The sequence below is a fragment of the Protopterus annectens genome, chromosome 6.part1 (genome assembly GCF_019279795.1).
Source record: "Protopterus annectens isolate FY-2018-M chromosome 6.part1, PAN1.0, whole genome shotgun sequence".
Classification (NCBI taxonomy): domain Eukaryota; kingdom Metazoa; phylum Chordata; order Ceratodontiformes; family Protopteridae; genus Protopterus; species Protopterus annectens.
The window spans coordinates 419,273,326-419,287,657 of record NC_056738.1 but is presented as its reverse complement, the minus strand read 5'-3'; the positions used below and the strand labels follow the sequence as shown (position 1 = coordinate 419,287,657).

Sequence of the window (14,332 nt, the reverse complement as noted above, 5' to 3'; positions counted from 1 at the left end):
ATGTGGTTGTCAAATGAGAGATTGCTATCAACTTGGGTCCCCAGGTCCCTAATTACTTCTTCTGTACATAATGGATTACCACCTATGTGGTAATTTGTGGGCACTTTGTTTTGCCAAAGGGATGACTATACACTTTTTGGCATTTAGCTTGAGGCCATGGCTCTGGCACCAGTTGTCTGTTTCTATGAGGCCCTTTTGGAGGATGCTTGTGTCAGCTGGAGAGTCGATTATGGTGCCCAGTTTGCAGTCATCTGTGAACTTGGTCAGCCACAGTCCTTCCGTGTTTGCCTGTACCTCTGAGAAATATATACCGAACAAGAGAGGTCCCAGGACTGAGCCTTGTGGGATGCCACTTGTAACTGGTTTGGAGTCTGACATGGCTCCAGCAATTCTAACCATGTGGGTTCTGTCCTTGAGCCAGTTTGCAACCCATCTAGTGACATAGGAGTTTATATTTAAGCTGGTAAACTTATCTATAATGCCCAAGTGGGGTATTGTATCGAAGGCTTTTGCGAGGTCCAGGTAGGCTGTGTGGACCACCTTCCCCTCATCAATGGCCTTGGTGACTGTTTCAAAGAAATCGACCAGGTTTAAGAGGCAGGATCTGCCCTTAACAAAGCCAAACTGGGTAGGATCCAGTGTCTGTAGGTCCCCAATATCTTTATTTATGAGGTCCATGATGATCCTTTCCATAGCTTTGCAGACCAAGCTAGTCAGGCTTATGGGGCGATAGTTTCCAGGATCCATTGAGGCACCACCTTTGTGGAGAGGGACACTGTTGCTGTGCGCCACTCTTTGGGTACATATGCTGTAGTAAGGCTGAGAATGAACAGTAGTTTTATGTTTAGGTTTAGCTCTTCTTGGAGTTCATGTAGGATGCAGCCAGGTACACCATCTGGTCCCATTGATGCTGTGTTTTTTGCTTTGGAGAGGGCGTCTCTTACCTGAGCATCTGAGATGTCAGGGGGGCAGCACTCTGCTGGGATAGATATTCGCCCTTTTGTTGGGGGGGGGGGTTGCGCTGAACCTGTCAGCTAGGATGTTGGCAATGTCTGTGGGTTCGGTGTATTTTTTGTCATTTTGGACTAATTCTGAGCATATCTGGGAATTCCCACCCAGGTTCCTAACATAACTAAAGAAAGCCTTGTGATTATCCTTAGTGTCCTGTGCAATTTTTCTCTCAAAGCTGGCCTTAGACGATTTTATGAGTGCCTGTAGTTTTTTGCTAATACTGATCAGAGATGCCTTCCCTTTTTGGGATTTTGCTCTATCATGTAGTAGCTTCCTCCTTCTATTGTATAGTTTGTTTACGGCTGGGGTCCACCAGGCAGGACGTCTGCCTTTGGAGGATTGGGTCTTGGTTTTATTTGGGATTGCATGATCCATGCATTCCTGAAGGTATTCATAGAATGCATTTATAAAGGATTCTGCGGTCTGGGCCGTACTTTCCACAGGCCCAGGGGCTTTGAAGGATTCCACCTCGGTTTTGAGGAGTGTGAAATTTGCTTTAGAGAAGTTTTTCACTGTGGTTTTCTGGGCAGGGGGTGGGGTCGGGATGTGAATATCCAGTGAGATTAGTTTATGGTCTGATCTTACCAGTGAGGGATACACTTCTGGTCTGGAGCATAGAGTCCCCATGTTGGTGATGATCAGGTCCAGTATGTTTTCCCCTCTTGTGGGAGTGGTAACAAGTTGTTCCATAGCATTTGAGTTTATAAATTTTAGGAACCTTTGGGATAGGGTGCTGGAGCTAGAGTAATGCTCCCAGTCTATGTTTGGATAGTTGAAGTCGCCCAATATAATGGTGTTTGGAGAGACCTTCATATTTTCCAGTGTTATCAGGAAGGCCGAGTGGAGTTCCTGGGTTTGGGAGGGTGGTCTGTAGCAGGCTATAAACTGGAAGGCAGTTTTACCCACTGTTAGTTGCACATGGATAGTCTCTGATGCTTCGTGCTGTGCCACCAACCTGGGGTGTGGGTATCTTTGACGAATATTGATACTCCCCCTCCTTTTGTGGTTCGGTCCAAGTTTTGGGGACAAAAAGCATGGTATGAGGTATAACCTGGTAGTGCTGGGGTGCTCTCGGGAGCCTTGAACCAGGTTTCTGTTACTGCACACATATCGATGTTCTCCATGCTAAGGAGAGTTTCAAGTGCATGCATCTTGAGGTTTAGACTTCTGGCGTTGAGTAGCATTACTCTTAGTTTCTTATCCCTTGTGATACCTATGGAGGTGGGTTTGTCTTTTGAGCCTTGCCTAAAAAAGGCACTATGGGGGTAGCAAGAGTCTTTGTCAATATCCGAAAGCCCAGGGGTGACAGGTGCAAGCCGTCCTGAGCGAAGCATCATGGCTTATCGAGCATGTCATCCCAGGCTGACAGGCATTGGATCCCCTTTGAATGACACCAATACTTATGCCAATTGTTGAAGTTGATCATCTTGTCTTCATATTGTGGCATCATTCTTGGTGAGGGTAAGATGCTACTCAAGGTCAGGGTCATACCGGCCTGGGCTACATGCTCAGAGAGCTCCTCTATGTCTCTTTTCATGTAGTCCAGGGAGGTATGTCTCAGGTCTTTCACACCAGCATGGACAATGACTGAGTCATATTAGTACTTGCCTTGGAGTGACCTGAGTGGTGTGTTATGTGACGGATCCTAGCGCCCGACAGGCAGCTCACCGTGACCTTCTCCTTGTTCAGCCTGGTGAGTGGGACATCAGTGTGCCTGACGATAGATTCACCTATTACAAGTGTAGCAGGTGTGTTGTTTAGCCTTAAGGGCTGTGACTATTCAGCACACTGGCTTTGTGAGCTATGTGTTGCTTAGGCAGCAGAGACCTCCAAAGCAGACACCCAAGCAACTGCTACCCCAAAACAAAACACGTGCAACACATAGCTCACAAAGCAAGGCTGATGGCTTAGAGGAATTCATACATTTCCTACATTAAGCAAGGAATGGAAAAATAATAGTAACAGCAGTGTTTAATTTTACCAGAAACAGACTGGAATAATATTGGTTCTACAAAATTAGTAAGGAAATTATTTACAATGACTGCTCAGAAACAACAATAGTTGTAGATTATAAACAATCCTACCAGGGAATGGAAAATACTGGACTTTGTTGTGTTCCTAAGGAGATGCTTTCACTTTATCTCACGTTTTACCACCTTTGAGCTGCAGTTATAATGGGGTTATTAAGGTTAAACAACTGCTAGATAATGCTGCCTAAATAAAATCTAAACCAGTGCACAGAAGAATAATAACGGTATATGAAAGCAAAACAGTCACTATGTAAAACTAATGGAGTGATGCATTCAGTAGTGCGACTATAAAATAATGTGGCAAGTTTTGAAAGGGAAATTCTTTGAAAAGAAAACAATCAAAATATGTTTAACATTCATATCTAGGCACACAAGTTCAGGGGAATATATTTCCTGAAGAAAAAATACTTTTTTACTTAACAGAAATAATTTTGTGTGTGTATATATATATATATATATATATATATATATATATATATACACATGCAGTAGGAATGTAAAGACTTACAAATCAATAAACAGTGCAGATTCTAAAATTTATTCTCAGATATGAAAAATTATAGATATATTTAAAAAACCTTATGCAAAACAGTTTGTCTCCATGAAGGGAATGATAGACTGTGTTAGTAACAGCTAGGTAACATGAGCTACTGGAATTAAATTAGATTATTCTGAAAAAGAACATTGCAAGTTGGACCTAAACAAAGCATATGGAGGTCTAGGAATAAGTATTAATGACCAGAGAACTCTTCATTATGAACTTACAATAGCATTATATCTGTTATAAACTAGGTCATTTAAGTACGAATAAATTCCTTGACATTGGACACACACATCTGTTAAAACTATCTTTATGGGAAAGGGGAACAGAGCAAACCCAGACTAATATAAACCTGTATGCTTACTTTCTAGTTGTGGAATAATAATGGAGAATGTTATTTTGGATAAATAATTGTCAGAATTGGAAAAATTGAGACTTGAAACTATATATCAGCATACATTTAATCAAACTAGATCTGTTAACAGTAATATGATGTCAATAATAATATAATAACAGCTATCAATGAAAAACTGGGATCTATATTATAGATCCTCATAGTTGGGACTATGCCTGATGACCTCAGTGATCATTGCTTAACTTACATTACAAGGGAGAAGACTGACTATCTCCACCTCCCTAATATAAGAAAAATACGGTCCACTAAATACTTTAAAATCGACCTATTTCAAAATGAACTCAGAGCTTGCAACTGGAACCCCTTAAAAACTCTTCCACTTAATGAAGCAGTATCATTCTTTAATTCTACTTTCCTTTCTATTTTGGATATACATGCACCTGAGCGTACTATTAGAATGCAATCTAAAACAGCCCCTTGGCTCTCAAATGAAACTAAAAAAATAATCCTCTCTAAAAATAAGGTTTGGAACAAATGGAGATCCCATAGAATTAGCTCTGACTTTCTTCACTTTCGCCAACTTAGAAATCTTACCAAAAAAGCTATACTCAATGACAAAAGAAAGTTCTACTATGAACTACAAGAAACCAACTTAAATAAACCCAAACAATTTTGGTCCTCAATCAATAGACTCCTTTCACCAGGAACAGCTAAAACTCCCTCCCCACTAAATGCTGACCCAGACACCCCTCTCCAAACTGCTAATGCTTTTAATTCATTCTTTACTGAAACTATTCAAACTCTCACTAGACAATTAAACACTAATAACTTCTATCCTCCTAATAATCTAGTAGACTCTTCCTACAACTTCTCTCTATAACCCATCTCTACCTCTTTCATCTATAAACTTATTCTCAAACTGAAACCTTGTACCCCCTCTGCTGACAAACTCCCTTCCCTTTTTCTGAAAAAGGCAGCCAAAGAAATTGCTTACCCTATTACTATACTCATAAATAGGACCATCCAAGAAGGAACCATCCCTGATATCTGGAAAATCTCTCATATTATCCCACTACACAAAGGCGGTAACTCTATTGACTATTCCAACTTTAGACCTATTGCTCTTCTTTCTCCTTTGGCAAAAATTATGGAGGAATGTATTCATCAGCAACTTCTACAGTACCTCTCTCTTCACAATATTATAGCTAACTGTCAACATGGCTTTAGACCTCACCATAGCACCACCACTGCCCTCCTTTCCTTTGTAGATACCATTAACAGCAATTGCAACAATAATCTTCTCTCTTCTGCCCTATTCATTGACCTTTCCAAAGCTTTTGACATGGTCAACCACTCTTCTTTAATTAGCATTCTTGAATCACTCTCATTTGATAGCCTTGCCATCAAATGGTTTACATCATACCTCAGTAACAGACAACAAGCCGTTCTTTGGGAAAACCACATCTCCACCTTACTGCCCATTGCCATTGGAGTCCCTCAGGGCTCCATTCTTGGTCCTCTCCTCTTCTCCCTCTACATTAATGATCTCCACTCTGTAATTCCTCAAGCTACCTGCATTCAATACGCGGATGACTCCACTATCATTTGTTCAGCATCCTCCTCTGCAGATCTCACCTCACTAACTCAAACTATGTTCAACACAGTAGAAACATGGTTCACTAGACGGTACCTACTTCTAAACGCTAAAAAAAACAAACTTCTCCTCTTTACCCCCACCACTCGTACCCCTCCACTAAACTTCACCATCTCCTCAAACAACAACACTGTCATCTCTCCTGACTCTACAACTAAACTGCTAGGAATTACCATTGATAACAATCTCTCTTTTGACCAACACATAAATAATACTATCAAATCAGTTAACAGAAAAATAGGATCACTATACCGCATTAAACCATTTCTCACCCCTTCTATTGCTCACTCCCATCTTATATCTACACTCTTTTATGCCTCTCCTATCTTCACCAACCTCAAGAAAACTAACCTAAACAAACTAGCAACCTGCTACAATAACATTGCCCGCTTCGCCACTGGTAAACCTTTTAGAACCCATCACTGCCTCAATTTGAAACAGGCTGGCTGGAACTACAAAACTATCTTATTATCTCACAACTTACAATTGCCCACAAACTACTGTACCAACCTAATAACACCCCTATACTATCACAACTTTTACTCCCTTATAACAATCTCGCCTCTCTTCGTTCCTCCTGTAAACTTATGACCAAACCCAGAAAGGCCCATAACGTAGCTGGTGACTCTCTTTTCACCAACACTGTTGGCAGACCATGGAATTTGCTGCCTAAAGACTTAACTTTAATCTCATCCCTACCTCTCTTCAAACAACAAATCAAACTGTACTTCCACAACCACTGGCTTTGTTCTTGTAGTACTCCAGGGTAACTTCCCTCTCCCCACCCTCTCTCTACCTTTAACCCTTCTGTTTGCTTAATATTTAGCATCTTCCCTGTTTCTTCTCCCTTGCTGTCCTACTATGCTCTCACCTACTTCTCCCATTCTCTCTCACCTCCTCTTGACTGTCTTCCTTCTTTTCCTCTCTCAATTTCTGACTCCTGTCCCTTCCTATTATTTCTCTCACACTCTCCTACTACTTCTCTACCCCTCTTAGCTTTAATTGTTATCTCTATGGCAGATGCCTTATTGCATATCCTTTATGTACTAGGTAAAATGCTTTGAAATTGACCGAACTTTATGTATGATCCCTAACTGTTTGAGTTCCTTATTGTATGTTGATTTTATTAACAAGCTGATTTTTATTTCTATTTTTATTGTATGTCTTTACTAACAACAAGTCTGTTCTTTTATGTTTTGTGTGGAGCTTTTCTCCCCGGGCCTCTACTGAAAATGGACATATATCCAGCTAGACTAGCCCGGTCAACAAATGTAAAATAAAATAAAATAAAGAGACTTTTCTTCGAACATATAATCATCGACACCTAAACAGTGAATGCTCTAAAGCATGAACGGCCACTTCCACAAATGTTTTCCTCTGGAAAAAATTCATTTGGCCGTTATCAGGAATTGCCCTTTTCCCCAATGTAGAGCAATCTTGGAGTTGGTATATTTAGTTGGGGGGGGGCACAGCCCCCCACATCGGGGGTGTGGGGGGCAAAGCCACCCACTTGATTATGTTTTTTCACAGACGTGGCCATTCATGCTTTAGAGCGTTCACTCTTTTGATGTTGATGATTATATGTTCGAAGAAAAGACTCTTTGAGCATATAATATAGACCAAAAAACTGCACCAAGCTATAATTTATACAGACTTAACTACAGCCTTAGCTAGGGTTCACACACAAAATGCTGATATATAAATTAGAACAATTAAGTATTAATGTAATCTTGATAAGCTAGATAGCTGCATGTCATACAAATCAATCATGGCAAGTATCATACAGCAACTGGATAGGTGAAATTCTAGGTTACAGTTTGGGTGTCTAGTAGGTACTCTCCTAGGCTCATACTTCTTTAGGGTGCATCTTTCAGTTCTTTTTCATCTCAGAGGTACTATTGTCTGTATGCAGATGACTTAAAAATAGGTAAACTGATAACATCTGTTACACATAAGGCATGACTGCAAATAAACTTGACTAAATTGACCATTTATAGGCTCACAGGTACTTACTAGGCTATTGATTGGTGAGGATCTTAAGAAGCCTAGCTTAAAATTCCTCTCAGTTTTTAGCCCTCATATTTTGCATGCAAAGAACTCTGAGCTAAGCTGATCAAAGGTATGGTAGGTCATTTACTGGTTTATCCTATCCTAATTACATTTGAATACATTAAGAGAAGTACTTTGCTTTATGTGGAGTGGAAGAAGGTTCCAAAGAAGCATCTGGACACAGCAGAGTATTGCGTTGATAAACATATCATAAACTAAGCATATGCAATTTGTAAGACATAGACTGAAGGTTGAATATTTAATACAGCATACAATGATTGAGACTATGATTCATTTAAGGACCTGGGTATATTGGTAATTCCAGCTTTTGAGTTTTTCCTGAACATATCAACAAATTGGTTAATGATTATAAAACTTTAGACTGTGTGAAAATCTTATAAAGTCTAGGAAATCAAAAATGATTAAATTACTGCTTGTAAGTTGCATTAAACCCAAACTAGATTATGTAACAATAATATTATGGAAACTTTACAATAAAGCTAGCATGAGTAAATTGGAAAGAGTACAGCAGAAATATTCCAAGAGCATCCATGGATGTGAGAATTTAAACTGTAATGAAAGGTTAAAATATCTGAACTTGCACAATGTCTTGAACAGATATTTAAGAGAAGACTTTATTCACATATATAGGGCATTTAGAGACAGCTACCCTTGGGAGTGCTTGGGGTTATCAAAGAGTAGTACAGAGTCAACAGACAACGTTTTGTTGATCAATGAAAGTAGTATTTGGCTGTTTAGATTCATTGAATCAGCACTGACAGAATTGTCGATCAATAAGTCATTAACAGTCAATTTCCACCATCACCACGTCACACACTTCTTAACTATTACTAATTTTTCATAATGTCCCTGACATTTCCTCATATTTTTTCGGTGTCCCTCATAATATTTTTGAAATTTCTAGTAAACCACCAAGGATTACAGTCATTTAATAATGCAGGCATTATAGTTGCATGGGTCTATGTTAAAAGATTAACTTTTTAAATAGTTGAATTTCATATGATCGACTACTTAAAAACTCAAATGTATCCCTATTCATTTAAACAGCTAATTGTCCTGAGATCACAGTACAGTTCTTCACTTACTTCTTTATTTCTATTAAATTCTCTTCTCTGACTTTCTCTCTAAATATACTATAAACCTGTTTTTCCCTCACTTCATATTGCAATTCCTGTTTGTATTAGACTTACTTACCATTAATCTCATTACAACCTGTCTAAACTTTCCATAAATATTAAATGATTGTCATATAACTTGTATTGATTCTTAACAATTGTTCTTATATTATCTAATAATTTATTATAACTATTTAAACAGCAGATATTTTTGAAGATTTTTATTTACTTATTTATTAACCGGGAAAGTCTGACTTGGATGAAAGCCAATTTTAAGCAGAGGCTCGAGTAGAAATCCTCCAGATGCATGTCTTTCAAATGTGGAAGGAAACCAGAGCACCCATAGGAAATCCACATGAAAGTAGGGAAGACATGCAGACACCACACAGAAGGCACCCCAGCTGAGAATCGAACCAGAGAACCTCTTGCTGTGAGGCAACAACGCTACTGCTGCACCATTGCACCATCCACAAGATCCACAATATCTGAATATTGTAAAATTATTGTTCTTAAAATATTTTGTAATAATTTGGAGCTTTTCTCCCCAGGCCTTCGCTGAAAATGGCCTTCCATCCAGTAGGACTTTCCTGGAAATCAAATGTCAATAAATAAATATATACAGTGGGAATTGGGAAATATGCTCTTTCCCCGACTGTAGTGGGATCTTGGAGTTGATATATATATATATATATATATATATATATATATATATATATATATATATATATATATATAAATAGCAGAGGGTGTGAGGGTACTGTTTTTGAGTTTTTGCATATGTTCGCCTTCTTAAATAGTCAATCATATGAAATGTGACTATTTAAAAAGTCAATAATATGACACAGAGCCATAGTTTCATACATAATATTATCCAGAAAATGCATGTAAAACCTATTGTTTTACTTTTTAAGTGATTTAGAGTAATATTTAAAATGTTGTTCCTGATTTTGGACCTTTGCCCCCCCCCCACCCAGTTATTGTTGGTTTTGTCCAGCATTCTTAACTAAAAACATTGAGAGGAATGTCTATTCTTGTGGCAGTCCTGCCATGAATTTTTGTATTACCAGCAACATTTTTCTATGCAACAAATTCTGCAATATTTCCCATAGAGAGTCATAAATGTACCAGAAGCAGTACTCAGAACTGTACCATGCCAGATGTGGTGTGCAGTAAGGTCATGACCACTATCTCTTATTGTCCATCCACGTCACTGGACTGAACTCAGCTGAGCACTGCTAGTTTGGTTCATAAACATTCAACATGGTGCTGATAAGCTATGCGGCAGACAAAAAGTACAAAAAAATAGTGCAGTTTCTACAGATGCTGGTACAAATTGAAAAGTGTTTGGGACCAGGCTACAAAAGCTCTTATATGGTGAGAATGTCAACAATTTACACTTCAAAATTGCTGTTGCCCAAAAAGGCTGAAATACATAATTGTCATCATTTTTATACTTAAGTTAACTTTTAAACTATATTATATATTTGTAATGTACTGTGGTGGTGGTGCTGCGGTAGCGTTGTCGCCTCACAGTATGACGTCGTCCTGTTCAATTCTCAGCTAGAGCGTCTTCTGTGTGGAGACATACTTGAATGGGCGTACCTTTGTTGAAGGTTGTGCGTCAGAGCTGACAACTCGGCACGTAAAAATCTACTGCCAATCATTAGCGGACCGGAGTTCTGCTGTGGTGACCCCTAACCGGGAAAAACCGAAAGACACAACATGCTAGAATGGCAGTATGTTTCTAATGTTAAAGTAAGAAGAGTGCACCTCAAGTCTTGAACTTCCTCTTTTTAAAGTTCTGTGCCAGTCTTGAATCATTCATATTACTGGATTTCTAACTCAGTTCTGTCAGCACTTAATCAGAAGATGGTTTGCTGCACAGAGTGGCAAAATAGCACATCTAAAGCTAACGTAATAAATTATGAGAAGAAAAATGTTACTTTCTGTTCTTTGATTTTAGGAACAGGTATCTCAAAATTAATCACGAGAGGTAGTAAGTAGAAAAACACCAACAGCAGGTATAAGCTATTAGACAATGAAGTTAAAATAACACAAATGTATATTTGTCATTGCATTTGTCCAATCTCTAGCACGTTTTTATGTCTCTTAGAGACTCCCTTGACCTCTCACACTATTTGCTTTCACTGAAACTGCTGGGTGTATTACCCTTTATCTCTAAGCAAGCTGTAAAGAAGTACTTCTGAGAGTTAAAATTTCATGAATGTCTATTTTCCTGGTATACTAAATTTTACTGAACTGGCAGGGAAAAGCTGTCGAGTGCCTTATTTGTAGTATCTCCTTCACATTGTAACACTGCAGGTCACCACAGTGCTGAAGCAGTTACTGTTGTTGTCTCACAGTACCTGATCCCCCAGTATAGTTCTCAGCTGGGGTGCCTTCTTTGTGAAATCTGCACATCCTTCCTGTGTCCGTACAGAATTTTGCCAGGTGTTAGAATTTTTTCCCATATCCTTCAGATATGCTGAAGGTTAACTAATAATCATTTAAATTGTGTCTTGTGTGCAGTCCATGTCACACTGAGTGTGTTTATGTAACCTGCAATGGGATGATGCCCCATTCAAGACAAATTTCTGTGCCCTGTACCCATTGCATGCTGGGATAGGCGGTAAGTCCCATGTAACCCTACAATGAATGAAGCAGGAAATAGAATAATTTAGCACTATATATCTAATGTACTGGTGAGGGGGAATGTAACTTCAATTAATTAAACACATATCATGCATATATAAGCTAAATCTAAATTTTTATCATTCCACTGTAAATATATGCCCTTCTTTCTCTCTCTCTCTCTCTCTCTCTCACTCTCTCTCTCTCTCTCTCTATATATATATATATATATTTGTGTACACACACACACACACACACACACACACACACACACACACACACACACACACACACACACACACACACACACACACACACACACACACACACACACACACACACACACACACACACACACACATATATATATGTGTGTGTGTGTCCGATTATTAAAGTTTCACTTACGAGGTGAGAACCCATCCACTTTGTCTCATATTAGTAAGAAGACTGACTGGCAGGCATCCAAATTCTGTGACTGTCACAAAGTAGTGCACTGAAAACAAAGAACAGAAGGTTGTTTTAAAAATGCCACAGATGTTAAAACCTATGTAATTTCTTCACTGAAGTAATTATATTTTACACAGTTGACTTACTACTAGAAAACTGTCATGAAAATAGTAATTCAAAACTGTAGCCACAATTTTCAGCTGATTTTTAAAAAACTGGCTGCCATTGTTTTTTTTTTATTCTTATTCAAAAAATTATTATAAAAATGCATAATTCAAACAGGTACAGAAGATTATGCGCATATCACATATCATAACCAGGTTGTTGTGTTTCAGAAACAAATTTCAAAAATTCACTTTGTACTACATTTTTATCTAATAAATAAATCATCTTACATTAACATGATCCCGGTATTATTCCTTTTTTCCTTTTTAATAATGATGTCTTTTTTTACCTCAGGTATCAGTCTTGTAAAAGCCGCTATGATGGCTACTTCCAGCTACCACCACATGCCATTCCCATCCCAACGGCTATCACAACCTAGATGGAAGCTCCTACTTTCACTGCAGTGGGAGGGCAGTGATTGCAGTCATGGCCTGGATGTACTTGGTTTGACTTCTTTACCTGTGTCATTTGGCCCTTTCACTGTATGCAGTATATCTGAGCATGTTGGGAGTAAAGCAACAGCCAAGTGCCACCCAAGGGTGCATGTGTGGATGTTGGAATGTGGCCCCATTACAGCCTTCATTAGGAAGCAGTATAGTTCAGTTGCTGGATAAGAGAGGGACAGCAGGCCATTGGCCACTTCATCTCATCTCTCCTGGGCAGATTTGTAATGGCAGAGATGTTATATGAATACTGTTCACCAGTGACATAATCAGGAACAAAATATCTGCATCAGCAGACCAGACTATAAAGCCATCCAGTAAAAGGTTTAGTGGTCACCAGGCCCACTCTCCACAAAGATTCAGGCTCTTTTCTTATGCACAGTAAAATCTATTCACAAGGACTGCAGCAGCCTGTGTGAAAAAAATGTTTTACTTTTTCTTTCCAGTTCCTCACAGCTTCACCCCAAACTCACCAAATAGCTGAAGCCAGAAAAAAAAACTGTATATGGGATTCCCATAAGCACAAGACCAAACCAAGTTGTCTGTGTGCCAGGCTATTTTCCTAACAGAGCACATATTACCTCAAAATGACTCTCACCCAGTTTTCTGACACTTCACAATACTGCTTGGTAATCTCTTGTTCTAAAATGTCTGTCCACGTACAGAGTACCTTCTTTTCACATTTCAGAACACCCAGCCAAGAATGCCCTTTCATAAGTACATTGTGTCACTACTTGTCTGGGCCCGGGGCTTTGTCTGATTCTTTATCTAAACAGTTATTGTTATATATGCCTGTGTGTGAGTGTCTGTCTGTATTTGTAAATTGATGTAAAAAATATGAAGATTATACTCTGCAAACTTAAGTATTCTCTATAAAGATAGATGTAGATATGCATACTTCTATGTACGGTCTTTAATATAAAATATCTAAGAGATGCAAATTACATGCAAACAAACAAACACTTCATAACGCCTTTTTTAACAATGCCATACTTTACCTGGAGGTGTACAATATACTACCTACATGCACTTGTGACCATATGACGCATGCATCTGGTTTTCTTACCTTCCCATTTGCACAAATATTCCACACTTTGCATTTCCATCTATGAAGTTTTCTCAAACTCTGATTATGAAGTGTGTAAGTGCTATCTAAAATCACATATCTGATTTTTCATTGCAATGACGCTAAGGTTTTCACCTTTTCAATCACGCTCTCAGTGACTTACCTCCCTCGGTTTTGTTTTCTCCACTCCAGGTGTTAACAAGCAATCTCTGCCTTGGATCTGAAGTCCCTCCAATGATTAGCTTTGCAACAAAGGTGGCATTCTTGGGAACACCAGCTTTCATGAATGGTTTTGTCAATGGAGTTTTGAAGCATGTTGAATTGTGAGGAAATATAATGTATTGCAAGTGCTAGAAAGAGATGAGCAACAATAATAAAGCTGTTACCTTAAAAGTGATTAAAACAAATCCATTGTATACAAACCATCATAAAACTACAGAACATATAAAACTAAGAGAGCAATGAGCAATTGCAGCTTAATTCTAAAAGACTGTTAATAATACTGTGGTTTTAATGTTTATTTAAGTGGGGCATAAACTGTGGGGTACATAGTAGAAGCAGGGGTGTGTAGTAAACCATCTTACCTGAAATGAGTTGTGATGTATGGTCCTTTAATCAAAATACATCATGCCAAATGCCATTTCAGCAAATACAACTTCCCAGAGCATCATCTGCCCATAAACACAAAAGGCTAAAACAAAAGCGGTATATCTCCTCCATACAGAAATAATTAATGGTGAGTCCAGGTGGATCTCCTGTGCATAAATTCAAACACTTTGTCTCAGAAATAGAAATGGTACTTTT

At 38.6% G+C, this 14,332-nt stretch overlaps 1 protein-coding gene across 1 annotated transcript in view; it reads right to left on the bottom strand.

Moving 5' to 3' along the window:
* LOC122805338 (mammalian ependymin-related protein 1-like) overlaps positions 1-14,332 on the bottom strand; it is a 57,725-nt gene that overhangs the window by 20,984 nt on the left and 22,409 nt on the right. The window contains exons 4-5 of the mRNA XM_044075425.1: positions 13,692-13,878; positions 11,813-11,900 (exon numbers count right to left, since the gene is read on the bottom strand). Coding sequence (XP_043931360.1) covers positions 11,813-11,900; positions 13,692-13,878 — 275 coding nt within the window. The remainder of the gene's footprint in view (positions 1-11,812; positions 11,901-13,691; positions 13,879-14,332) is intronic.